The 24853-nt window shown below is 45.7% G+C and overlaps 1 protein-coding gene across 5 annotated transcripts in view; it reads left to right on the top strand.

Annotated features, from left to right (window-relative positions):
* Nucleotides 1–2339: 2339 nt before the first annotated feature.
* The window catches only part of GRHL1 (grainyhead like transcription factor 1), a 56972-nt gene continuing 34458 nt past the window's right edge, over nt 2340–24853 (top strand). For 2 of the 5 annotated variants that reach the window (XM_027077866.2, XM_027077865.2), the window contains exons 1-8: nt 2922–3118; nt 6359–6545; nt 8906–8976; nt 10876–11266; nt 12292–12368; nt 13819–13975; nt 14445–14556; nt 15563–15657. In XM_027077866.2, coding sequence (XP_026933667.1) covers nt 3099–3118; nt 6359–6545; nt 8906–8976; nt 10876–11266; nt 12292–12368; nt 13819–13975; nt 14445–14556; nt 15563–15657 — 1110 coding nt within the window. In that variant the 5' untranslated portion in view covers nt 2922–3098. The other 3 variants (XM_053201256.1, XM_053201255.1, XM_027077867.2) reach the window with 3 other exon arrangements.

Below are 24853 nucleotides of genomic sequence, written 5' to 3'. Positions count from 1 at the left end.
ACAGATAGGTGGAGAGCTCAGAGGTAAGGATTTTAACTTCTGTTTTAGAGAACTCTTGGAGACAAGTTCAATAGCCTATATGAAAATTTATAAAAACAGACCCAATGTTTTGTTTTTTGTGTGTGTGTGTTTTTTTTTTTTTTATCAATACCTCTAGGGTCTAAGAACCTCGGGCCCTTACTATTTTTGTTTTTGGTTATATGGTTTGATATTCACTTGTCCCATGTTTATTTTGTGCCTACCAAATACCAGGCACTGGGAGTGAAGCACGAGGCTTTTAGTCCTCTGTCTCAGGAAGGCCACGTAGATCAACCCCGGTCATGGTCAAGAAGGGAAGAGAGGCAGAACCGATGCCTGCAGGCTCAACGGACGCTTACTGGATCGTTCCTGTGTGTATACCACGAGGCTGGGGACATACACGCGGAAGCGATACAACCCCCGGCCTTTCTCGAAGAGCTCCCACTATGGTGGGGACAGATGCAAACAGAAAATCACATACTACAGACAGAATGTGGTAAATGTGGTAATGGGGTGACGCAGAAGGGACTGTGGGGATGCACAGGACACTTAACCCAGCCTAGGAGGTCAGGGAAGCCCCGCCGGAGGAAAGGGGAGTCCTGGCCGAGTCTGGAAGGTTGAGTGAAGTTGGCCGAGTGGGGAGCGGAGGAGCAGGGAATTGGGGGCACGGGGTGGTTCTTAGTTCTGTGCGTCGGGAGGAGAAGAGCAAAAGGGCAGGTGGAGCTATTCATCTACACACCCTGCGACGGAGTTTGCACTTTATCTGGAGTGTACTCGAGTGACACGATCTCAAATGTGTGCTTTAATAAGGTTCACTCTGGCCACCTCTAGAAATGCAGCAGAGGGAGAAGTTGAGGTGGGGACAATGCCCACTTGGGGTTGCTTCAAGCCGCGCCAACTCTGATGATTTCCACCTATATAAAGACCCCGGTGGCCTCCCTGTTTCTAAATCCTCATCTTTTGTGGCCTCCTGGCAACATGTGCCCCAGCTGACCGCACCTTCCTCCTGTCTCACTTTCTGCACCCAGCTCCCAGGAATCCATTTCCCTCCCACCTCGGCGATCTCCCCTCTTTGGCCCCCTCTGCTGGATCTTCTTCTTCCCAGCTTTTCTGCATTGGGGGCTCCAGGATCGCCTGGGGGTCCTGTTGTGTCCTCCCCCTGCAGTGGAGATTCGTCTTATCCCCAGGCTTTCAAGACCATCTCTGCGCTGATGACTCCCAGATGTCCGTTCGGCCCCCTCTTCCCTGGACCCCACAGTCCCATCCAACCCACTCTTCCAGCTTTTACCCGGAAACCTTGTAGCTGTCTTGGACTCTCTTCTTCTCATACTTTACATCCACCTGTCAGGAAATCCTGCTGGCTCTACCTTCAGGACACATCCAGGCACTTCTCACTGCTCGACTCCATCACCCTAGGCCACGCGACTATCATCTTCGATCGGGACTCCCTGCTCCCATCTTCGTGCTCCTACCGCCCAGGTTACTTAAAGACGTGAGGGAGATCAGGTCACTGCTCTACTCCAAAGCCTCTGTCTTAGTAAAAACCAAAGTCCACACACCTCTCCCCTGTCCTCCTGCTTTGTCCTCCTCTGGTCACCGGTCTCCTGATGTCCACCGTCCACACCTTTTGCAAAGGTGTGCCTGTCCCACTCCGCCCCCACTTCCTTGAAGGCCTTTCCTCCTCAGGCCTTCCAGCCCCAGCTCCACCCCGTGCTCTCCAGCTGCCTGCTTTTTCTCCCGCAGAACTTGCCCGTCTCATGAGCGCGGTTTCCAACACACCTTACTCATACTGCTTATTGTCGGTTACCCCCTAGGATGCTGAAGGCAGGCAGGGAAATCTGCTCACTACCTCCACGTCTAGAACAATGCCTGGCATACAGGAGTTCTCCCTATACTTGTTGAACGAGCCAGCTGACCCTGGAGAAGGGAACTTCCGCTCAGAAGGACCATTCGGCCAGAGTAGGGGTGGACATGCCGGAAATGCTGGAAGGTTCAGCAGTGGGTTAGGGATGGAGCCCCAGGAAGGAGCTGGGGGGGGGGGGGGGGCGGGAGGGGAGTGAGGGGTGAAGGGGTTGAAGCCCAGATGGGGATTCTGAGAGGGCTAAGGGGTGCGCAGGGGCTAGAGGTGATGGGGGGCCAGCAGTGAGGTGGGGGCGCAGGAGAGGGGGAGGGGCAGGCACTTGGGACCAGGAGGCTAGGACGAGGTTGATGCCGCCACTCGGCAGGTCCTCACCCAGGCCTCACGAGGGGAAACAACGGTTAGGAGACGGACAGTTGCCCAGTGACTGTCACATAGCGGACACTAGAAGATGGACGCGCAGAAGGTTCGAAAGCCCGACAGCTGCGGTGGGCACGGCGAGGCCGGAGACATCTGAGCTTTCTCAGGCCACGGCCAGAGGCCTCATAAATAAATAGACGCGGACTGAGAGGCGGCACGAAGGCGGGGCGCTTCACAGACCCGGAGAGGGAAAGGTGCCCGAGGCAGCCGAGCTGCGGACCGCGGACGGGGTGGCTCCATCACTGGAGCCGCGGAGGGCTTCGGTGGGCTAGCGGGGAAGTTAGGACCCCCAAGGTCCGACAAGGGCCCCCAAAGCTTGGCCGGTCCCTCAGGTGAGCCGCCGAGGGCTGCGAGCTCGGCGCCGGGCGGTGGGCGCGCGGAGAGCGGCGGAGGGGCGGAAGGTGCGCGCCTGCAGCCGCGCGGCCACGCCAGTCCCCGGCCCGCGGCAGGCCGAGAGCGCGGGGCGCGCCGCACCTACGCGGCCACGCGGAGCGGCGGTCCCCGCCCCGGCGGCCCGCGCGCTGGCCAATCAGGCGGCGCCGCCGGCCTCCCGGCCCCGAGGCCCCGCCCCGGGCGGGCGCGCTGCCAGCCAATGGGCGGTCGAGCCCGGGCGCCCAGAGCGCGCAGCCCGCGCCGAGCCGGCTCAGAGCGAGAAAAGCGAACCCAACCCGTCGGGGCCGCCGCTCCGGACCCGCCGCCGCCGCCGCCGCCGCCGCCGCCGCCTCCTCCTCCCCCCCGGATCGGGTGTACTGTCCCAACCCGAAAGTCCAGTTCTGCGGCCCGGCAGCGGCGAGCAAGCGCGATGACACAGGAGTACGATAAGTAAGTGAAGCGCCGGCGCGCGAGTCCGGCCGTGCGGCTTCAGGCCGCCGCTGCGCGCCGGGCCGGCCGCACCTGCCGCGAGGCCCGGCGAGGCGAGGCGAGGCCGGGCGGGCGGGCGGACGGACGGACGGACGGGGGTGTGAGGCCGGGCGCGGGGCGAGGCCCGGCGGGCGGGGTGCGAAGCCGGCCGGCCGGGCTGGGGGCGCGTCTCGCCGACCACTTTCTTCGCCGCCGCGGCCTCTGCCCTTCAGCACCCCCTCCCCCGCGCCTTTGTTCCTCCGAAGCCCCCGGGGAGACCCTTGCTTTGGGGACTCGATTCCGGAGAGGACAGCTCCCTGCTCAGCCCCCCTCCGCCTCGGCGGCACCACCCCGCGGGCGCGCCCCCATCTCCGCTCGGCTGGTGGCCCGGGTGCGGGGAGGGAGATTCGTGGTGCCGCGCCTGTCGGGCTGTGGCCGCGACGCGTGGACCCCCCCGTGCCACCCCCCCCCCAGCGGGGCCGCGTTTGCTCGTGGGGGGGGGCACTCGCTCCCCCGCTGAAAGGTACATGTCTCGGGTAATCAGTCCCCTGTCGCCCAGCGGTCTCCTGCCTGCAGTCCGCCTGCTAGAACTTCCGAAAGGAGAGATTTAGGGAAAAGTTGAAGTGCTCTGGTGTTCTGGCATTTTTTTTTCCCCCTTGGCTGGCTGTGTGAGTGAGAAAATTGTTGTAGGAGTTATTTTGCCACTTGCATCATTGATGGTAATTACAGATTACTGTAATTAAAAATCCTCAGAAAAGATCAGGAGGATGAAATCGTCGAAATCAGGGTGATAAACAGAAAAGTACTGGGCTAATATGTCTTTTGGAGTTTGTGATTAAAGAAATATTTCTGACCCGTGCAAGGTGGTAATGTAAGATGTTAACATTAAGGGACACGGGGTGAGGGATATTCCTGTATTTTCTTTGCAGCTTTTCTGTAAATATAAAATTGTTCCGAAATAAAAAAATTTTAAGAAAAAAGTGAATCGCACCAAACGAATGGGTATATCTCAGATCAGTAAATCCAGATCAGACGTATTCCTTCCAGGTTGTAACTTACGTGTGCTCTTTTTCTGATTGAGGGGGTTAGATTGTGTATGGGATATCTTAAATGGATTAACCTGGTGTTGTCCATTAAGTGATCACTTGAAATATATTTCAGAAATCTTGGAGAGCTCATTGGTGAAGGGTTTAAGACTTACCCAAGGCAGTGAGGGGCCTTTCGAGACTAGCACCTGCCAGTGCCCGGCTGTCCTAGGAGGAAGTAGACTAAGACAGGCAACTGGGGACTGTTTGTTTCTTGACTTAGGGTTTAGATAAGGCAAATTTCCAAAGCTCAAATTTTGGCCTCTGGCACGCTTTGGAAATGTAAGGCACCTACCTTCAGGGTGATCCCAAACAAAGCCATTTGCAAAAAATATTCTCTGTTGCCTGGACAAATTTGGGATGGGGGTGGGAGAAGAAGGGAAGTTGAAAAACTAGCATTACGGGAATTGAATGAGCCAAGTGCTGTCATAATCTTCTGGAAGTAGCTATTACACTATTAATAATAGCTTAGCCGTGCCCCAGTAAATCACCTCAAGATAGCACTGATTCAGTGGTTGTTAATACTCGGCTCGGAATGGTGTAGGCAGTGCCCTTTTGTATGTGACGTATTTATTTCTTGTGCGTGTGAGATTTAAATCCACTCCTGCACTTCTAAGCAAACTGCCTCATTGAGTTTGTTTTGTGTTAAAATAGTACATGCACCACCTCGAGTCTTCTTTTCCGGCGAAATGTAAGCTCCTTGGATTTTATGCCTAGACATGAGTTTAAACCATTGACTTTGAAAGAAGACCTGATTTTGAGGTTACGTGGTCGGCCCGTGTCCCCACCCCTTTTCAAAGATGTTCTTCTTTCTCAAAATCCGTATCTGCTTTTAAAGGGCCTGGGTGACTGCCAAACCCTAACCTGTGTTGATTACTTGAAAAGATAATCAATCTTTCTACATTCACTTTTAGAGTAGGCAGGTCACCTTTAGGCCATTTAACATATTTCATTTGTGTGTTGCAATGAGGCCTGATCCTTAAATTTGCTTGTTAGAATAGTGATAATTCAGAGCCGTTTTGAACATTAACAGGTTTTTGGTGGGGTTTTTTTTTTTTTTTTTTTTTGCCCCTTCAACTTCATTTTGCTGGAGTGAGTGTTCCATTTTTTCTCTTTATTGACTTATTAAATAGCGCCAACCGAACAGTTGTTGAGACTGTTTACATTTCAGGGTTTTGGAATCAGTCATGTTTGTTTTAATCTTTAAAATTAAGTCTTCTGTAAGACTCTACTAAGATCTCCGTTGATTTTTCTGGATTTGTCCCACCAAACGACAGTGTTGAAACGAAACCGTTCTTGCCCGGTGTGAGAAACTAGAAAAGATTTTTAAAAACAAGATTTCCCACCTATTTTTTTTTTGAAAAAGCTCCTTTCGTTCAGTGGCTTTATTTATTGTCGTGATTCTCAAGTGTTTATCTCTGAGATAAACAGTTAACTCCCATGCCAGAAACTTATGCCTCCTTATTGATTTACAGTCCCCTTTGGCCACATTCCATGCTCAATCTGCTGGGAATCAGTAGAATATTCTAACTTTCTCATATACCCCGGAGGATTAAGCAAAGTTTCCCTTTTTCTTTCCGCCCCCTCCTCCTCTCCCCCTCCTTTGTGGGTAGGAAGGTTTTTAAGGCATGATATCAACAGGAGAAGGAAGGAAATAACATGTAGCAGCATGATGATCGAACCATGTAAACTCTTCTTGAGGAGGGTACAGTCCTGATCGGAGAGGTCTGAAGGGAGTGAATGTTCTGTTTTGCCTGACTTTGTCCTTGTGTTTGTTTACTTAAGTGGTTGAATAGCCTGACATTTTCTTAGAGCATTTTTTTGTTTTGTTTCGTTTTGCCAAATACTAGATCCTGGGTGACAGGTACAGGTAAACCGCCCAAGGTTTAGGTTCCCTGGCTGCCTAAATACCTTGCATCTTACTGGGTGACCGCTCGGCGTGCGTGTAAGTGGGTTGTCTCCCACTTGTCTTGTCTTCATTTTCTTTGCCAGGGCGGGTCACTGATGAAACAGTAAAGAACAAAGCTATTTGATTGGAACGTCCAGGAATTGGTTGTTTGGGTCTTGAAAAATGAGCTCATGGTGCCTTGCGGTAAAAAGTGCGATATACATACACGTGTTTCTGATTTCTCCGAAGCAAACGGCCGGTGTTGGTTCTTCAGAACGAAGCACTTTATCCACAGCGGCGCTCCTACACTAGTGAGGATGAAGCCTGGAAGTCCTTCCTGGAAAACCCTCTCACCGCAGCAACCAAAGCAATGATGAGCATCAATGGGGACGAAGACAGCGCGGCCGCCCTGGGCTTGCTCTATGACTACTACAAGGTGGATTCGCCTCCTCTTTTACAAACCTAACAACAGTCCGAGAGGCACTTGATTCAACAGCATATAAAACAGTAATTTGCTGGCAGAGTGTAATGCGAGTTGCTTCTCTAGTGACTATAAATAGTCTAATGAGTACTTTGGCTTACTGTGGTTCAAAACTGAAAAGGGACGATCATAGAATCAAAGGGTTGTTTTTGCAGTGTGTGCAGTAGCCCGCTGTGCTAGCTCTATCTGAGAGGCGAAGCTACCGCAGAAGAAAATGGTAAGATGTGTCGCATCGAGATTGAACGTTTTACCAAAGGTACTTCTCAGTGCCCTCAAGAAGAGACCGTGGTTCATTTACCTGTGCTCCAGCCGACATTCTGACGCAGTCAGAGTGACTTCCTTTTCCTTACGTGACATGACAGAGCTTTTGATTTGATTGTAGGAGTCGTGAAGGGAAAAAAAGCGATTTTCTAGTCTTGGGCTTGCTTGTTCTACGCTCAGGGTATATCTCGTTGCCTATTTCTGTAGGTCAGTGCTAAGCATTTATATCTCTGCCCGAAATCATTTATATCATTTATTCTCTGCCTGAAGTTTTACATGGTGTTCCTACCTGGAGATTTGTATCGTCGTCGTCGTCCTCATAATACTAGCCAGCGCTTACTGATTGTCTGTATCACGCTAGACGTGTTACCAGCACGTGTGTTCTTTTTGATCCCTCCAGAAGGCCTGCAAAATATGTGCTATTATCCCTATTTTGCAGATGCGAAAAAATTAAGTCCTCAGGTCACACAGCCAGGATGCGTAGCGGTCAGGGTCTCAGTCCCGGTCTGGATTGTGCCAAAGTCACCCTCTTCAGTATGCCATGCCGTCTCCTCTGGGACACACTTTGCTTCCTGTATTTACTTTGGCATTTTTCTCTCTGCCCAACGATAGTATGTGGAGATGGCCATACATTACAGTTTGGTTTTGCCCTATTTTTTTGTTTTTAGAACTTCCAAAGCCATAGGAAACTTAAATTTGACTGGAAAATTAACCCCCAGATACAGTCACCTAGATTCACCAGTTGCTTGCCTTCTGTTCCCTTCTGGCACTGTATTCTTTCCGGAATACAAGAAATGCAGAGGGGACAAAAGCAAAGAAGATAGTTTGATTATGGTCACCAAATAGAGTGGGACCTAAACGCAAGATTTAATTATTTTCTTATGTGAGGCTGTGTATCCGGCTTGTTGTGTTTGAGAGGCTGAGGTAAGATTTGTTTTGTTTTGTTTCCTTTGAATATGAAGGGAAACTTGTGACTCAGGATGCTGGAAGAAATCTTTGCCTGGGAAGTGTAGCCGAAGGATTCCTTTCAAGTGGAGCTTATGATATATGTGTTCTCCTTACGGCGTGTTTTATTGACTCAATCAGTATAAAAATCATAAGTTCCTAAGTATTATGAAGTTTGAGGTTACATATTTTTTTAGGTTTTTTTTTGTGTGTGTGTGTATTTATTTGGAGAGGGAGAGAGAGAGGGAGTGCGCACACAAGCGGGGACGGTGTAGAGAGGGAGAGAAAGAGAATTCCGAGCAGTCTCTGTACCGTCGACACAGAGCCCAATGCGAGGCTTGATCTCACAAACTGAGGTCATGACCTGAGCTGAAACCAAGAATCAGAGGCTTAACTGACTGAGCTACCCAGGCGCCCCAAGAAGTTTCATGTTTTTAACTGAAATTTTGAGAATGGGAAGACACCAACAAGTGTAGTGGCAGAAAGACTGATGTAATAATACTGATTGTAGTGCTTGTATATATGTATGTTTTAAATATAGGGTCCTAGAAGTATCTTACATCTTAGGGGGAGATAAATCATCACGTCTGTACTTTAAAGGTGACCATCTTATGTCTGTATGTCAGACTGCTTATGATCGGTGTAGGGTGATTTTCTTTTCTAAATGAACTGATGAGTTTGAGGGTTTTTTTTTTTTTTTGCATTTGATCTGAAAGGTAGGGCAATGGAAAGGAGCAGCGAGAACACCGAAAGAGCCCAGTTGTGTTTTCAGTAGCTTCTTGTTTGTTCCACCACGTGGATAAATGGGTAAAACCAGGCCAGTGGTTTTTGTTTAAGAGATGCGCCCAAACTCAGTGACACATTAAATTTGTGATGCCCTGGGTTTATTTGGCAACTAAAGAATCGTTGGCTTTTGCTTATTAACCTGGTGACCAGAACGGAAGCTCTTGAGGGCAGACGCTGCCTTCATCGCGTTGTCCCCACAGCCTGGCATTGGGTGGGCAGTCTGGTAAACCTGTGAATGGTTGAACTTAACTGAAAAATAAAAGGCTGGGTCTATACTCCGCTAAGTGAGAACTGAATGGTCGTCTCGTGTGTTCATATCTAAGGTTCCAAGAGAGAGGAGATCGTCAACAGCAAAGCCAGACGTTGAGCACCCAGAACCAGATCACAGCAAGAGGTAATGTCTAATAGCACAAAATCCTACTCTTGAAAAATGCCAGGTTTCTGCGAAAATAAGACTGGGAGTTTGTTTAAACGAAAAAGCTCTGGTGGAAGAGATAGGTGGTAATTACGATTCTGTTGCTCCGAAAAGTTACCAGGTTCTTTAGACATAGTTGCCTTTTCTGGAAAACAAAGCATTAACTCTCTTTTCCTGTGGAGGGATGTTTTTAGTAAGAAAGGAAGGGGAAGGGACGCGTTTGCTTATCCTCTTTGAGGTTCTCTCAAAAGAGGTGTGGCTTAATGCAATGGTAGGGGTCCTTTTAAAGAAATTAAGTAGCCAGCAATCTTGAATAATTGCCTAAGCAAAACTTAATGAAGTCGCTCGTGTTCCCAATTCTGTTCCCAATTCGTGTTGAAGTTATTTTGAAAATATTTTAGGTTAAAACTTCTAGAAAATTAAGGCTTCGCTTTGGCCAGGAAAAAAAATTAAATACATCTTTTAAATTTCCCTGTGTTCTATTAGTAATAGAGGAGTAAAACAGTTTTAAAGAAAGAATGACCACTCAGAATCCTACTGTCTTGACGATTTCTTTATTTACTATTTGGGTGTGTGTGCACATTTTATGCGGTTGTGGTTGTATTCACAGATCGGATTTGATAGTTTGGGTTCTGCCTAATCCCTTCTGTGAGTGTTTTCCACGTTGCTGTTTTAATTGTCATAATTACCCTTTGGAGAAGGGCTGATGGCTTTTATTATGTTACTCTTTATCATGGGCATTTTCAAACAACAGAAGTAGAGAAATAATATAAACCCACATACGTCATTCCTAGCTTCAGCAGTTACTGACATGATTCCTCCTGTTTGATCTACTCTTCCCTGTTCTCCAACTGTTAAATTCACTTTGTATTTTATTTGTTTTTTGCTGTAGTATTTTAAAGCAAAACTTAGTGTCCTAACATTAAGTCCCTGTCTAATTTTTTTTACTACCACGAAGGCTTACTGACCCACTTTCTAGATCGCTTTTTCCTTTTTTCTTTCTTGAGGATAAATTCTTGGGAGTGAATTTATGGTTCGAGGTTCGAACATTTCATTGATCATGCTCTTTTCTGTAAAGGTCAGCCTGTATTGTTTGAGGGAGCTTTGAAAATTCACGAACTGTGCCCTGGACAGGAAATCATCTTCTGTTGCCCAGAACCGTAACTAAACCAAAAAATAATTTTATGCAAATTTATCTACCTGTACAGTGTAACCGTAGGTTTTCTTGTGATGGTAGAGAGAGCCGCGTAAGTGCAGGTACTAGGGAGAGTGGTGGCCGAGTAGGGACAGTTTATACTTGGCAAACCCTTGTGCACCAGGCATTATTATACACAATCTGGTGTGCCGTCTCATTTCATCTCGCCACGACCTTGTGAGCATAGATACCACTGTCCTCCCCGCTTTAGAGAGGAGCACACAGTTACAAAGAGATGAGATAGCTTGCTAAAGGTCGTAGAGTTTGAACCCAGGCGGTCTGACTCTGGAACCTGTACTTGAACTTTCTTCTGCTCCGGCCATTAGGTTTATATCTTTGAGCTTCTAATGAAATAGGATAATTTTATCAGGATTATTGGGAATAGAGAGAATTGCAAGGTCTCTGTGTTTCAAATGAAATTTTACTTAATACTTTTGGATTTTACTTGACTGATGACTATGAAGTCTTTTTTTCTTTCTCGACTAATGGAATGTCATTGGCATTTTCTATTTATTTGGTTCTTCCCCAGTATTGTATTATTATTATTATTATTATTATTATCATTATTACTATTATTATTGCTGCACAGGACCCAGCAGCCCACTGCCATTAGGAACATTTAAAAATTGTCAACTGTATCAGCATTGAATTTGAAAACACAGTTTGCTTTTCTTTTCTTAAAGAAACAGCATACCAAGTGTGACTGAGCAGTCCCTCGTTTCTGCTGGAGAAAACAGAGTGCAAGTACTGAAAAATGTGCCATTTAACATCGTCCTTCCCCATGGCAACCAACTGGGCGTTGATAAGAGAGGCCACCTAACAGCTCCCGATACAACAGTCACGGTCTCCATAGCAACGATGCCTACCCACTCCATCAAGACAGAAACCCAGCCCCATGGCTTCGCTGTGGGAATCTCTCCAGCAGTGTATCATCCTGAGCCCCCTGAGCGGGTGGTGGTTTTCGACCGGAACCTTAATGCTGACCAGTTCAGCTCTGGTGCTCAACCCCCAAATGCTCAGAGGCGAACTCCAGACTCTACCTTCTCAGAGACCTTCAAGGAAGGCGTTCAGGAGGTACAGGAAATGAAAGCATCTTCCTAAGACATTTGTGTGTTTGTATAAGTATTGAGTTCCACCTCTTCCTTGTTACGTAAGCTTGAAACTCAGCCTGAAATGAATGGATTAGGAACAAAAGATTTTTTTTTTTCTAAGAGAAAAGGCCCATGGGTATAATTTGTAAACTAAACCTACAAAGCCAGAAATGATTATCAAGGGCACATGGCTAATCTTACCAGCATTTGAGTTAACAATTATGATTTCAGCTAAGTGATTTGTTGGAGAAAGGGAACCCCGTGCATAATCTTCCATCGACAACAGAGATCTCTTCTCAGCTTTTGTCCTAGACCAAAACAAGATTCCTGCAATTGCTCTTAGCATAAAATGATTTATCATGGACTTGCTTGGTCTCTCTCGGTTGGTAGTGTAGTCAGGGAGGCAGTAGGTCTTGATGACAAATGCGGTGTGTGAAATTTACAAATTAACCCCCAAGGCTTCTGGGGGGTTTTGTGGCGATGAACACCTGTCAGGTAAAAATTAGGGACTGAAGATGTTCGAAGCCATCTTTAACGTCTCACGGGGGACAGGAGCATCTGTCTGCTTATGGAGTCAAGGACTAGAATAGTAGCCTTTTCTGAGACAACGCACCGATCCATCCAGCCACGGTACAGACCTGATACTGTATCTTCGCTTGGTACGATGATTCCTAAAAGTCACGAGATTTTGGTTGCAGATTCTAGAGTTTGAACAGAAGTGAGATGTGTGGGAAAGATGGGAAAAGGGAATAACGTAGCACTCTGTGGGAGTACCCGCGGAGATTGTCCCCGTCGGATTGAGTGGCATGTAACATGGGTGGGTATTTTTCTTTCTTTTTGGTTTTCTCTTTACATCTTTTGTAGAGTGAAAATTTTTATTTTAAAGTGAATATTGAATGAGCAGTGGGTTGCTGTAAGCCACATACTCCTGTGCTGTACCAGATAATTGGTCTTTAGTAAGCCTGATAACCAGTTAAATAGTTGTGGCTTATTGCATTGATATTTCAGGTTTTCTTCCCCTCGGATCTCAGTCTGCGGATGCCTGGCATGAATTCAGAGGACTATGTTTTTGACAGTGTTTCTGGGTAATCGTTGTCTTTTAATTTGATTTTTAACTTTCAGCTCTTACGACTTTTTTGTTAATTTGATACTGGAAAATCAGAGGTGGCTTTGGTGTGCTTTCACCTGTATTTCATCTACAGTTACTGTGGTGTCATCTTTGCTCGAGTCCGTTTAACCTTGGAATCTGTACTGTGTTTCACGTTTCCTTAATTCTTGGTGTTGGTGCTTTTCCTTTCCTTCGGTTTCTTTATGTGATGGCTGCAGAATGGAATCTAAAAGAAGAGGTGAGGGGATTCAACTAGATCCCCGAGCTCCCTTCTGTTTGCAAGAGTGTGTACTTCCGTGAGAATTTAGGAATAACATCAGGTGGATAAAGGCTTTTATTCGTGATTAGGCTCGCTAACGGTAAAATAAATGAGGTCAGCTTTTTTCTGACCTGACAGCCTCTTCTTTTAAAACCTCACGAGATTGTGTCACACACTGGGAATATGAGTATCTTCCAAATGAATTGTGGAAATGTAAAAACACCTCCAGACGGTTTTTAAAAGAGCTTAGGATTTCATTTTATAATTTCGTTCTTTGCAGTTTTTGGTATGTTGTATTTTGAAGCGAACCCCGTTTATTTGAAAGCCTAGGATTTTGTGGGAATTGAGACTTCCCTTAGAGACCTGCCTCAAGGAGCGGGAGTCACAGACTCGAATGCCTTTAGGATCTCAGATAGGGGTCACCACCCTTTTTCTGTAAAGAGTCAGATAGTATATATTGAAGCTTTGTGGGCCTCCCAGCCTCTGTTGCAACTGCCCAGCTCTGCCACTCCAGCACAAAAGCAGCTGCCGATAACATGTAAATAAAGGGTGTGGTTGTGGTCCATAAAACTTGATTTGTAAAAATGGGTGTGATTTTCGACATCTGGCCTAGGAAGGCTGTTTAACACCTTTAGGGAGATTTATGCGTGTTACTTTAAGGTGGTGGGAAATGTAGGGAATCGTGGAATGCCCATCTAGACATTAAATTGCAAGCAAAACCAACAAAAAGAGTGCGGTGCAGACCACATCAGATTTAATCAGAGGACTACCAGCCACCTGTTTGCAACCTTTGCAGTGTCTTCTGGTTGCAACCAGATTGGCAACATGTCTTGGGAGATTTCCTTCCAAAATCCTTTTTTAGTCACGGGTATCTTTAGTATCCTTTGCTTCCCAACTTCGAATTTTTAACGTTACTTCATAGAACTTCTAGGAGGCATTTTGTAGCCCCACATATGAGAGATTGAAGAATTTCCGTGTCGCTAAAGACAACCTTTCTTGTGGAAGAAGTACCAGTGCCATTTATGATGTGACATAGTCAGTTGGATGTTTCCTGGTAGTCGCCTGTTGGCATACATCCACACTGAAGCGTTTCAGGATTGAGCTCAAGCATAAAGGAAGCTTCCCAAAGAGTGGATTAGAGATCTGTGACTTTTGTTTCATTCTTTAGGAACAACTTTGAATATACCCTGGAAGCCTCAAAATCTCTTCGACAGAAGCCAGGAGATAGCACCATGACATACCTAAACAAGGGCCAGTTCTACCCTGTCACCTTGAAGGAGGTGAACAGCAGCGAGGGCATCCAGCGGCCCATCAGCAAAGTCCGAGTAAGTTCTGCTCTCAGTTCTGTTCTCTAGGAAAGCTAGTCAGAGCTTAGCATTCCCCAGTCTGAAGAACATCAAAATGAAGATCTAAAATTGTGGTTTCAGGGGCGTCTCGGTGGCTCAGTCGGTTGAGCGTCCGGCTTCAGCTCAGGTCACCATCTCGCGGTCCGTGGGTTTGAGCCCCGCGTCGGGCTCTGTGCCGACAGCTCGGAGCCCGGAGCCTGCTTCCCATTCTGTGTCTCTCTCTCTCTCTCTCTCTCTCTCTCTCTCTCTCTCTCTCTGCCTGCCCCTCCTCTGCTTGCATTCTCCTCTCTCTCTCTCTCAAAACTAAATAAACATTTACAAAAAAATTAAAAAATAAAATAAAATTGGCGGTTTTAAGCCTTACCTGTAAAATATAACACTAAGTTTTCCGAAAGATCCTCGCCTCCCCCTTCAGTGTCTTCATGTTATAATGCCTTCTCTTTCATAGAGTGTGATCATGGTGGTTTTTGCAGAAGACAAAAGCCGAGAAGATCAGTTAAGGCATTGGAAATACTGGCACTCCCGACAGCACACAGCTAAACAAAGATGCATTGATATCGGTAAGTAGCTCCGGAGCCTGCTTTTATTCCCAGAGGTGCACGCATCCAGTTTTCTGATTCCAGTTATTTTTGGCAGTGACCAGCTTCCTGCCGAAAGCATTTGAATTTTTATGCCAGCTACTGATCTGTTCCAAACCCTGTCCTCGGCCTCCTGGAATCAGTGCTCTTAACCTTACTTCCTTCATGAGGACATGTGGCCCGTGCAGTGGCTTTCCATATGACACCGGGACCAGAGGCTGTGTAGCCTGCCCACGCAAGCGTGCCCTGCTCTTTGGTCTGCAGAGTTTTTGTGGTGAAATGTGTTCTCGAAGAGATTTCCGATCATTTGTAAATGATAGTAAGGTGGACAAAAACCCTAAAGAAACAAGTAAAAGGAAAAACGGCTAGCGTGCACTTACCTGACAGTGTCCCCCGGTTGCATGTTGAAGTGCACCGCTAGACTCTTCTGTCTTCAAAGAGGCCCAGAGATGCGTCACTCGGGTGTAACAGCAGACCTGTGCAAATCCATGTTTAATGAAGTGGCTTTATGAGAACGAATGCCTGGTCTCTTGCTGTGTATATAAGTTTCGTACAAAACCATTATCTATATCGCAAGATGGCTCTTAACCTGAGTGTTGCTGCTGCTGCTGCTTCTTTTTCTTTTTTTTTTTTTTTTTTTGTCTTTTTTAACTTTCGTGGTCTCTTTTCAGAACAATGAAAAGAACTGAGTTCTGATCTTGGCTCTCGGGGCCAGTTTCGTGACCTTGGGACAGTTACTGAAACTTTTTAATCCTAAGTGTCTTAATTTTGACATAAGGGGAAAAAATTAAATACTACATAAACTTGCCTCTATTTTAAGAGCGCTGTGATTTTTTTTCTTCATTTTTTGAACGCTTTTCAACCCAACAAAATGTTATATTAAGTTTTTCAGAGGTGATAATATGAAAAAACAAAGCGTACTTTGAACTGCTATAATCTCGTGTTGGAACCAGAAATCACAAATTTCTCTCTTTCGTCACTCATACAGCTGACTATAAAGAAAGCTTCAATACCATCAGTAACATTGAGGAGATTGCGTATAACGCCATTTCCTTCACTTGGGACATAAACGACGAAGCAAAGGTAGGTAATGGAGTTCAGGGCCTTTTCTGTTTCCAGCTTCGTGAGGAAAAGTGGGAGGAGTTTAATGATTTGACAACTGATCTTTTTCTCTCCTTTTTTTTTATGGTTTTACACGTTTTCATTCTTTTTTTTTTTTTTAAGTTTATTTATTTATTTTGAGAGAGACAGCATATGTGCGTGTGGACGCGCGGGGCAGAGAAGAGAGGGAGAAACAGACTCCCAAGCAGGTTCCGAGCTGTCAGCGTGGAGTCCGGCGCGGGACTCGATCTCATGAACCGTGAAATCATGACCTAAGATGAAATCAAGAGTCAGATGCTTAACCGACCGAGCCACCCAGAGCCCCTTCGTGTTTTCGTTCTTTTGCTCAGGAATAGGAGAATAGGCTCGGCTAAGAAGATAGGTTCTAGCCGTTAAGTCGTGCCGTGCATGGCAAGGAGACAAGACTTTGGGAGAAGAAATAGCCACTGTGTCATCAGCGGTGCCCTCTCTTCCGCTGGGTGGTTCACTTCCTCTCTCTTCAGCATTTTACATTTTCTGAAGTACAGCTTCTTGCCAGATGCTCTGAAACTGCCCTTGACCCCTCTCCGTCCTCTGAAAAGAACCACCCGTGGCGCAGCACGCGAGCCCGCGGGGTGGGTGGGAGCCTGTCACTGCACGCTGTGCGGCGCGGAGCCTGACGCCTCATTCTCTGTGCTCCGTTCCCTCATTTGCAGAGCTCATACCTGCCTCCTCTCTCCTTCGGGCACGTCGTGGGCTTATTCAAACGGTGCCTCTGAGGCTGTTGGAACTTCTTCAGAAAGGCCCTTAAGTACAAGTTGTTGGTAGCAGTGCTCTCGTATCGTTGCTCTCAAATACAGCTCGTGGAAGGTTCTCCTCTCTCGGGGTTTTAAAGCGAAGAATTCCCTCCAATTCACATGGTCACTTGGATCATTCTTTTTTTCTTTCTTTTTTTTTTTTTTTTAACGTTCATTCGTTTTTGAGAGACGGAGCGCGAGCCAGGGAGGGGCAGAGAGGGAGACACAGAATCCGAAGCGGGCTCCGGGCTCTGAGCTGTCAGCACAGGGCCCGAACCCACGAACCGCGAGATCGTGACCTGAGCCGAAGTTGGACGCTTAACCGGCTGTGCCGCCCAGGCACCCCTGGATCATTCTAATTGGAGTTTTGGGCCCTTTTAAGAAAAATTAAACATATTCTCAAGTCATTTCTGCCCTTCCCACAGATTCCTTTTAGAATAATCCCTCTTTCACTAAATTATTAGAGTTTGGGTATTTATTTTTTTTCTTTGGATCAGTTTAAAAATTGGGAGCTGAGGCAACACAAGAGAAACCTAAAATTTTGGGGCAGTTAGTGTAAAACTGCTCTTTACTCTTTGTTGCACTTTTCTACATCAGGGTCCCGGTATGAACTGAGGATAACCTTCCTGTCCTTCTCAACCTCTTTTTGTTTTTTGTTTGTTTGTTTAATTTATTCAACAAGAATTATAGCCATTATGGAGTAAGTCTGCCTCAGGTACTAATTATTACATCATTCAATTTTTTACTGCCTAGGGTTGCTTTTAAAAAATCCTACGAGCGGGTTCTTGAGGACCATGTTAACTTTGCAGTAGGATTGCTTTCCTTTCTTACTGTGGGCACCCTGTCCACGGCAAAGACGTGTCCTCAGTGGAGGATGTGGTGAGTGGGTCTGCCGGTCTGTAAGGAAGTGCGGGTTATTGCAGTTGCACTGAGGTGTTCCTCCTGACCACCTTGGTCCTATACAAGTGTCCTCAGGTTGCTTAGTCCAGAGTTCGGTGCTTGACTAAACCACAAATTCACTACAGAAGAGCTGTTAGGAGGAAAAGTAAACTTTTCACTTTATAGCATGGTTGTTACGGCTATTTTGAAATTAAACATCATAGTAAGACCCAGCAGCCTGCAAGAACAGTTGGCTCTGTGCCCTCTGGGTGCTTCTGTTATAAACGCAAACCAGGGATAGGTTTCCTGTTTGCCAGTAGGGACTAACTGAGAAATTGTGGAAGAGGTGATTGAGAGCATCTGAGTCCTGAGCCCACTTTGCTGACTTACCTGTGACCTTGGGTTTAGTCCCTTAGTCTACTCGCTCAGTTTTCTCCCCTCTGTCCCCCTAGGAAAACAAAAAGCCTAGGGTGGCCAACTCTCTTTTCTGTTGGCACGTCATCAAGTTAATAAGCACTTGTCAGAGTGCGAGGAGAGCTGGGCGGAAAGCCCTGCATACGGGCAGGGTGCTTTGTTTGTTTGATGTGTCACTCTCCAGGATGGGAGTGAAGCCAAGATGACGGGTGGGATAACGGCTGCTTTTATTCTGGAAGACCTTCAGCATATTTGTATTAAAGAGAAATATTGCTGGAGGTGTGTCTTAAGTAGTCTTAATAGCTACCTGTTAATTGGTATAGGTAAGTTCAGTTTCATTTCCCCCTTCAGACCCCCAACGCTGACTTGATCTTTAAGCTTTTGCCTGCTGCTGGAAAGAGTTCGTGCCATTTCTTAACGAGGCCGTTACCTTTTGATGCTGATAGCAGGCATCTGCTTCAAGCGTGTGTTGGAATTCAGTATGTAGATTTTTTGCCTTCCCTGGCCAAGTGGATGTTTTCTGTTTTTACACTTAAAGTAATTGATGCCCCAGGGCAGCTAGAGTGAACAAGTAAACGTGCAGAATCTTGTGTAGGTTTTTTTTTTTTTTTGCTTCTTTTTCAAAAGTATCCACTTTCTTTGCCCACTTACTTGTTCAAAGTTGGAATACATTTGATGATTCTTAATTCCAGTGCATTCTCCCCCATACACGTAAGGGTTTATTGTGTGTGTGTGTGTGTGTGTGTGTATACTGTATACATATATATGTGTATATGTACATATATGTGTATGTATACATATATATGTATACTACATATAATATACACATACTATATGTATGCTATATATATGTATATTATATATAATATGTATACTACATGTATATTGTTACATATATATGTAGTATATATATTATATATATGTGTATGTATGTATAAATATATAAATATATATATGTAGTATATATATTATATATATAATATAATATATATGTAGTATATATATACTATATATATTACTATACATATACTATATACTATATGTTATACTATATAGTGTAAATATATAGTATATTATATATACTATTATATAGTATATAATATATACTATTATACAGCATATAATAATATATACTATTATATAGCATATAATAATATATACTATTATATAGTATATAGTTATATATACTATTACATAGTTTATAGTTATATGTACTATTATATAGTATATTATATATATAGTGTATACACTATATAGCATATATATAGTGTATACACTATATATATACTATATATATAGTATATACTATATAGTATATATAGTAGTATATATATAGTGTATACACTATATATACTACATATATATATATATGGCATTCCTTTTGTCCCTGACACATCTTAAAAAAAAAAAATCTGGGGCGCCTGGGTGGCTCAGTCGGTTAAGAGTCCAACTTTGGCTCAGGTCATGATCTCACGGTCCGTGAGTTCGAGCCCCGTGTCGGGCTCTGTGCTGACAGCTCAAAGCCTGGAACCTGCTTCAGATTCCGTGTCTCCCTCTCTCTCTGACCCTCCCTCATTCATGCTCTGTCTCTCTCTGTCTCAAAAATAAATAAACATTAAAACAAATTTTTTTTTAATTAAAAAAAAAGAATCTAATACATCCTTTTGGCCATGCCAGAATGAATAAAATCAGAATTCTGTCCCAGTGTTGACACCTGAATCTTCCCTGTAGTTTCTGAAGCTTGCTTTGGAGGTGACTCTATTTTGATCCCATATCAGGTTGAATCTTGAACACCTTGGCTTATGTTCCACTTTGGGAAAAACACTGCCCAAACTGGACTCATCTTCCATCGTCCCTGTATATACTCCATCCGTCAGTGTTATCACATACCTATTACTGTGGGAACTTGAAGATATTAGGAAACTTGTCAAAAATCATGAGTTTTCAAAGCGGCAGGTAGGAGGGAGCTGCTTTGAAAAGCAGAAATAGCAAAGGAACAGTCCCCCAGGTGGCCCTACCCTCTGTGCTGTGCAGACCTATTTCATTCATTTGCCTGTCCTCCACACAGACTTGGATTTGTCTGGATAGTCCGGTATCTTTTAAAGAGGCAGGAATCTCTGGGTAAGTTAACCTTCATCGGCCACTCATATTCCCCTGTGGAATAACTTTTATCAGATTTCTTCCCCTTCAGACTACAGCTGAGATCAGCTGCTTGAGGTACTTTTGGCAGGGAGAAGCATTTGCCTTCGAAACATTGAAAGGTGGATCTCTGGTGAGGTGCGGAAGTTTTAGAATTTGTGAGTTCTGAGGGCACGGGTCACATGGGGAAGAGAGGACTAGGACGTGAGGAGGGCGCATGAGGAAGGTGGCATAAGACAGGCCCCTTCTTGGGCTGTATAAAGATTTTACCCGCAGCCGGCTGTGCTCCTCCCCCATCCCAGGGACTCATGATGGTAGCAAGGATCCAGTGCCCGCTACGACCAGGGCACTGCACGAGATGGAGGCTGACGATGCCAGTATTGCAATTCAGGTATCAGGTTTACTGTGGGTTAAATCGGCTTTTGCAGGGTAGCCTGAGATCCTGATTCTGACTATAGTCAGAAGACTATATATAACCCTTCTGACTAATGTTATAGTCAGAAGGGTGTTGTGTGCTGTTCATACTACTTTATAAATGGACTTGGGAGACCCAAATAAGTTATAAATTGGGACGGTTTTATTCCTCAGTTACAGTATTTCCAACACTCAATACTTAGTTCTGGGTAGGCTGCACATCTTGGCCTCGAGTTTTACATCTTGCTTGGATTGTAAATCTAAGAGTTCATAAGAGCATTGGGATTTGGTTAGTGATATGAAGTAAGGGCCTCTCAAAGCCTGAAGATCTAAAATAAATAGAGGAAAAAGAAGTTAGGGAGAGAGAATTAACTTCTTTGAATGTCTGTTTTATGCTGAACGCTGCCGGGGTGCCTTACGACCGCACTTAACGAGGCAGTGCCAGCTGCTCAGTACCGAAAAAATGACGTGGTCCTCTAGATGAGCACGTTTGCTACTTGGTCATCACAGGTGGCTGTCGAGCAGGCAAGAGTCTAGACCTTGAAATGGACAGAAAGTGTTTTTGACAGGAAGACTGTTTAAAATAGTAGGGGCACCCGGGGCGCCTGGGTGGCTCAGTCGGTTGAGCGTCTGACTTCGGCTCAGGTCATGATCTTGCGGTTCGTGGGTTCGAGCCCTGCGTCGGGCTCTGTGCTGACAGCTTGGAGCCTGCTTCGGATTCTGTGTCTCCCCCTCTGTCTGCCCCTCCCCTGCTTGCATTCTTCTCTCTCTCTCTCTCTCAAAAATAAATAAAATATTTTTTAAAAAATAAAATAAAATAAGTAAAGTAAAGTAAAATAAAATAAAACCATAGGGGCACCCGGCTGGCTCAGTCGATGGAACGTGCGACTCTTGATCTTGGAGTCGTGAGTTTGAGTCCCACATTGGGGGTGGAGAGTACCTTACAACAGTAAAATCTTTGAAAGGGTAATAATTCTCGTTAATAGAGGAGCGTTATGGATTCACTAGTATAAATTCCTGTAGTAGAAGAACACTTTGCTAACGGGAAGTAATTTATGTTGATTGTTGGGTAAGTGATGTTTAACCACAGAGAAAGAGAAACGACAGCTGTGTCGGAATCAAGTGAAAATTGGGCCAGCCCACTCAGAGGGGACCCTGAGATCCAGAGGAACGCTAATTGGGACGGATCCGTGTTGATGGTATAGGAACATACGGAATTACAGTTAACCTAGACAATATGGCAAACAAGAAAATAGCTACAGTTCAAAGCAAAGCTCAAGATTTCTTTGATCATTGAGATGTAGCTGTGAGCTTCACGAATACTAAGCAGACCTTTTAACGATGGAGTGGGCCCCAGGGATACAAAATATCTCACAGATTTCTTTTCCGGTGGTGACTTCTGAATTTTTACACCAGAACGTGCATTGTGGCGCAGCTCCTGTTCACAGGTTTCATTTTGAAACTATTGACAGCAAAGCACTTGCTGTCAGACAGGCATCAGGCTCCTGCTAGAGGAAGCCGTGTCGAGAAGAAGTCAGACGTGGGGTCTGATTGCGTGTTACTGTCTTGCGCGTCCGTGGCTTGCGACAACCCGGAGGTGCGGCCCTTTTTCCTGCAGGGCCGTCGTGGAGCCGGGTTGCTGTTTCACATCTTCATTAGACTCTCAGGAGGCAGCACTGCATTTCGGTCTGTGATCGGGCTTTCCGCGAATAGATGGAACTATGCCTTTTCCTTGGTGGCATGATCTTGTCGCGGGGGGGTGACAAAAATCAGTTTCCACATATGTTTTGTCTCCCCACGGTCCTTGAGGAGGGAACGAGGGAGCCGTCAGAGATAGGGCAGAACCAGAGCACCCCGTCCTGTGGGAAAACACCCATCCTCGAGAGCACTTTGTGCTTTTACGTTTAATCTGTCGGCTCTAAGAAGGAGCGCCAAGGCGTTCTGAAGGATCGTCACTCTGAGCCAAATGTTTTATGTGTCATGGAGAGAGGCTCATGTTACAAAAGAAAGAGGATTAAAATAGAATGCATAGCCCCCCTAGGGGACTGGAGCCCTGAGTAGCTTTACCGCGAGGGGCCTGTGCTTGGAGGCAGCCCTGGTTATCTTTCCCTTTTGTCTTCTTGTCTCGGCAGAAATGTGTGGAGTTCCTGGGGAGGGATTATTGGGGCTGGCAGAGTTCATTCTGTCAGAGGGGTGTAACCATCCCGGTAACTTGAACTTAAGGCTTTCTGTAGGTGCTTGTGGGATACAGGTTTATGGGTTTAATAACCGTTTGTTGTTTTGTCTAAGCGTAATATTTGGAGTTCATTGTGAGAGTAATTTTTAATTTGTTTGGACTGAGCATATTGCATGCATTTACAGGGATTCCATTCTAGTGAAGCATCAATTAAATGCTCTATTAAAGAAAGGTGTTGCCATGTTTGGTTGCGTTAAGCAGGGACAGGTTTGGTTTGTTTCACCGCTTTAAATTTCCAGTGTGAATGGGAGGGAGGAGGGAGAGAAGGGAGTCAAATACCTTACTTGCAATTGCAATCAAACGCAAGCAGGTGATTTAAAACAAAAGCATATACTCCCTGGCCTAGAGAGGAGTCAGGAAGCATTGCTACTTTTAAAACGAAGGCTAAGGGGCGCCTGGGTGGCTCAGTCGGTTGGGCGGCCGACTTCGGCTCAGGTCATGATCTCGCGGTCCGTGAGTTCGAGCCCCGCATCGGGCTCTGTGCTGACAGCTCAGAGCCTGGGGCCTGTTTCGGATTCTGTGTCTCTCTCTCTCTCTCTCTCTCTCTGACCCTCCCCTGTTCATGTTCTGTCTCTCTCTGTCTCAAAAATAAGTAAACGTTAAAAAAAAAATAAAACGAAGGATAAGAGGCTTTTAGTGTTCAGGCAGATGCTGGGCTGACTGCACTGAACGGGCTTATCCCTGTGTCCTGTCCTTAGAGCTCTGGGGAAACGGACAAGAAATAAAGAGCCACGCAGGCTTCAGAAGTGTCATGCGTCTGACTCCACGGGTTTCCTTTTGTGCAGGTTGACAGTATGTATTTATCAAAGTGAAAAATACACTTTTTTTGGTGCCAGAAAGATAGTCATATTCCTCTCTAGGGAATGAATAGTCTTAAGGGTTTTCATTTGATCAGGTTTGGAAATGGTGAGAAGTTTTTCCTGGTTGGAAATTGTGGAGAATGCCTTTAATTAGCTGATACGGATTAAATTCTTAGCAACTGGAAGGTTTGCTTCGAAGAAACTCTCCTGGGTCTGACTGTGAGGAAGGCTGCTCTTTGAAGCTTTCGTTTCTTTTTGCCGGATTCTGGCCTCAAAGTATTTCACGTGGCATACTCTTGTCGCCTAAGCAAGGGGTTTGTCCAGATGGAACGTAAAATGCACTGAATCCTGGTGGAAATTCAGAATCCGCAGGTAACAATAGCACACATTTATTGTAGCACATGCCTGAGGGTAAGAGCCAAGTGCATGATGTTTTTGCTTGGACAAGGGAGACACTTGGCAGCTGAAGAAAGCTTTAGTTCAGTACTGAAACCCGTATCTTGTGAAACAGGTTTGGAGCGTCATGTCTATTTAGACACCATTTGTGCTGCCACTTGAATTTGTTTTTCATTCTCTCTCTCTCTTTTCTTTTTTTTTTTTGTCCAATTTTGCCCCTTCCACCACCCTACCGCTGTCAAGAAACACTGAGCTCCTCTACAGAACTTTTCTTCTTTGACAGCTTGTCACCTCAGCCCTCCTTTTCTACATCCTTCCTGGAAATTCCATCTAAAGTGGTTTTAGAAATCTGTCATTTCCACCAGTTTTGCTACTCGTAACTAAATCAGAGAGCTTCGACTCTGGCCTGACATTCGTAGTAGTAACCGAATTTACCTGGAACGGATTCCAAGGCAGCAGGGGGCCCCGGACTTCGGGTTTCTTTCATACGGCAGATCTCTACGCGAGACTCAGATCCTTTAGTAAATCTCAGTGAGCTGTCTACATTCGTTACTCACTTGGGCACTTTTTCTTTAGCTTCTTTTAAAATGGAAAATATAATCAGGATTTTGATTGGAAGTCTGCTTGCCTGCCGAGTCTGCCCTCATGACCCATATGCTTACCTGCCCTGTTCTGAACCTGGAGATGCCGGAATGTGGTCTGTGTTTGCCTGTGTCACACCTGCATCCAGTTCTGCACATTTCACAACGAACGTCCTACTTGTTTGGGACAACAGGTGCCAAAACACTGTACCTGCCAAGTGTCCTTAAGTTCACCAGGTCCTGCTTAAAGGATATAACAGAGGGAGGTTAATACGTGGGTGCCTCTGGAACGTCTCTATGTGTCTCTCTTCCCATCTCCTTCTCTGTTTTCTCTGCCTCTGTTTCTCCGTCTCTGTCCCTTCCTTTTCTCCTTGTCTTTGTGACTTTCTCCCTGGCTCTCTCTGCTGTCTGCAGAAACAGAAGCTGCCATATGGGTGGTGTGGGAAGGCAGCACTGAGGCCACCGAAAGGGTGATGACTGCTGGGGCCTCGTTTTTTCATCACGGAAACACCCCACGTAGAGGCGAGAAGGTTTCAGGTTCGT

The sequence above is a fragment of the Acinonyx jubatus genome, chromosome A3 (genome assembly GCF_027475565.1).
Source record: "Acinonyx jubatus isolate Ajub_Pintada_27869175 chromosome A3, VMU_Ajub_asm_v1.0, whole genome shotgun sequence".
In the NCBI taxonomy this organism is placed as follows: domain Eukaryota; kingdom Metazoa; phylum Chordata; class Mammalia; order Carnivora; family Felidae; genus Acinonyx; species Acinonyx jubatus.
This window is presented reverse-complemented; position numbering and strand designations above follow the sequence as displayed.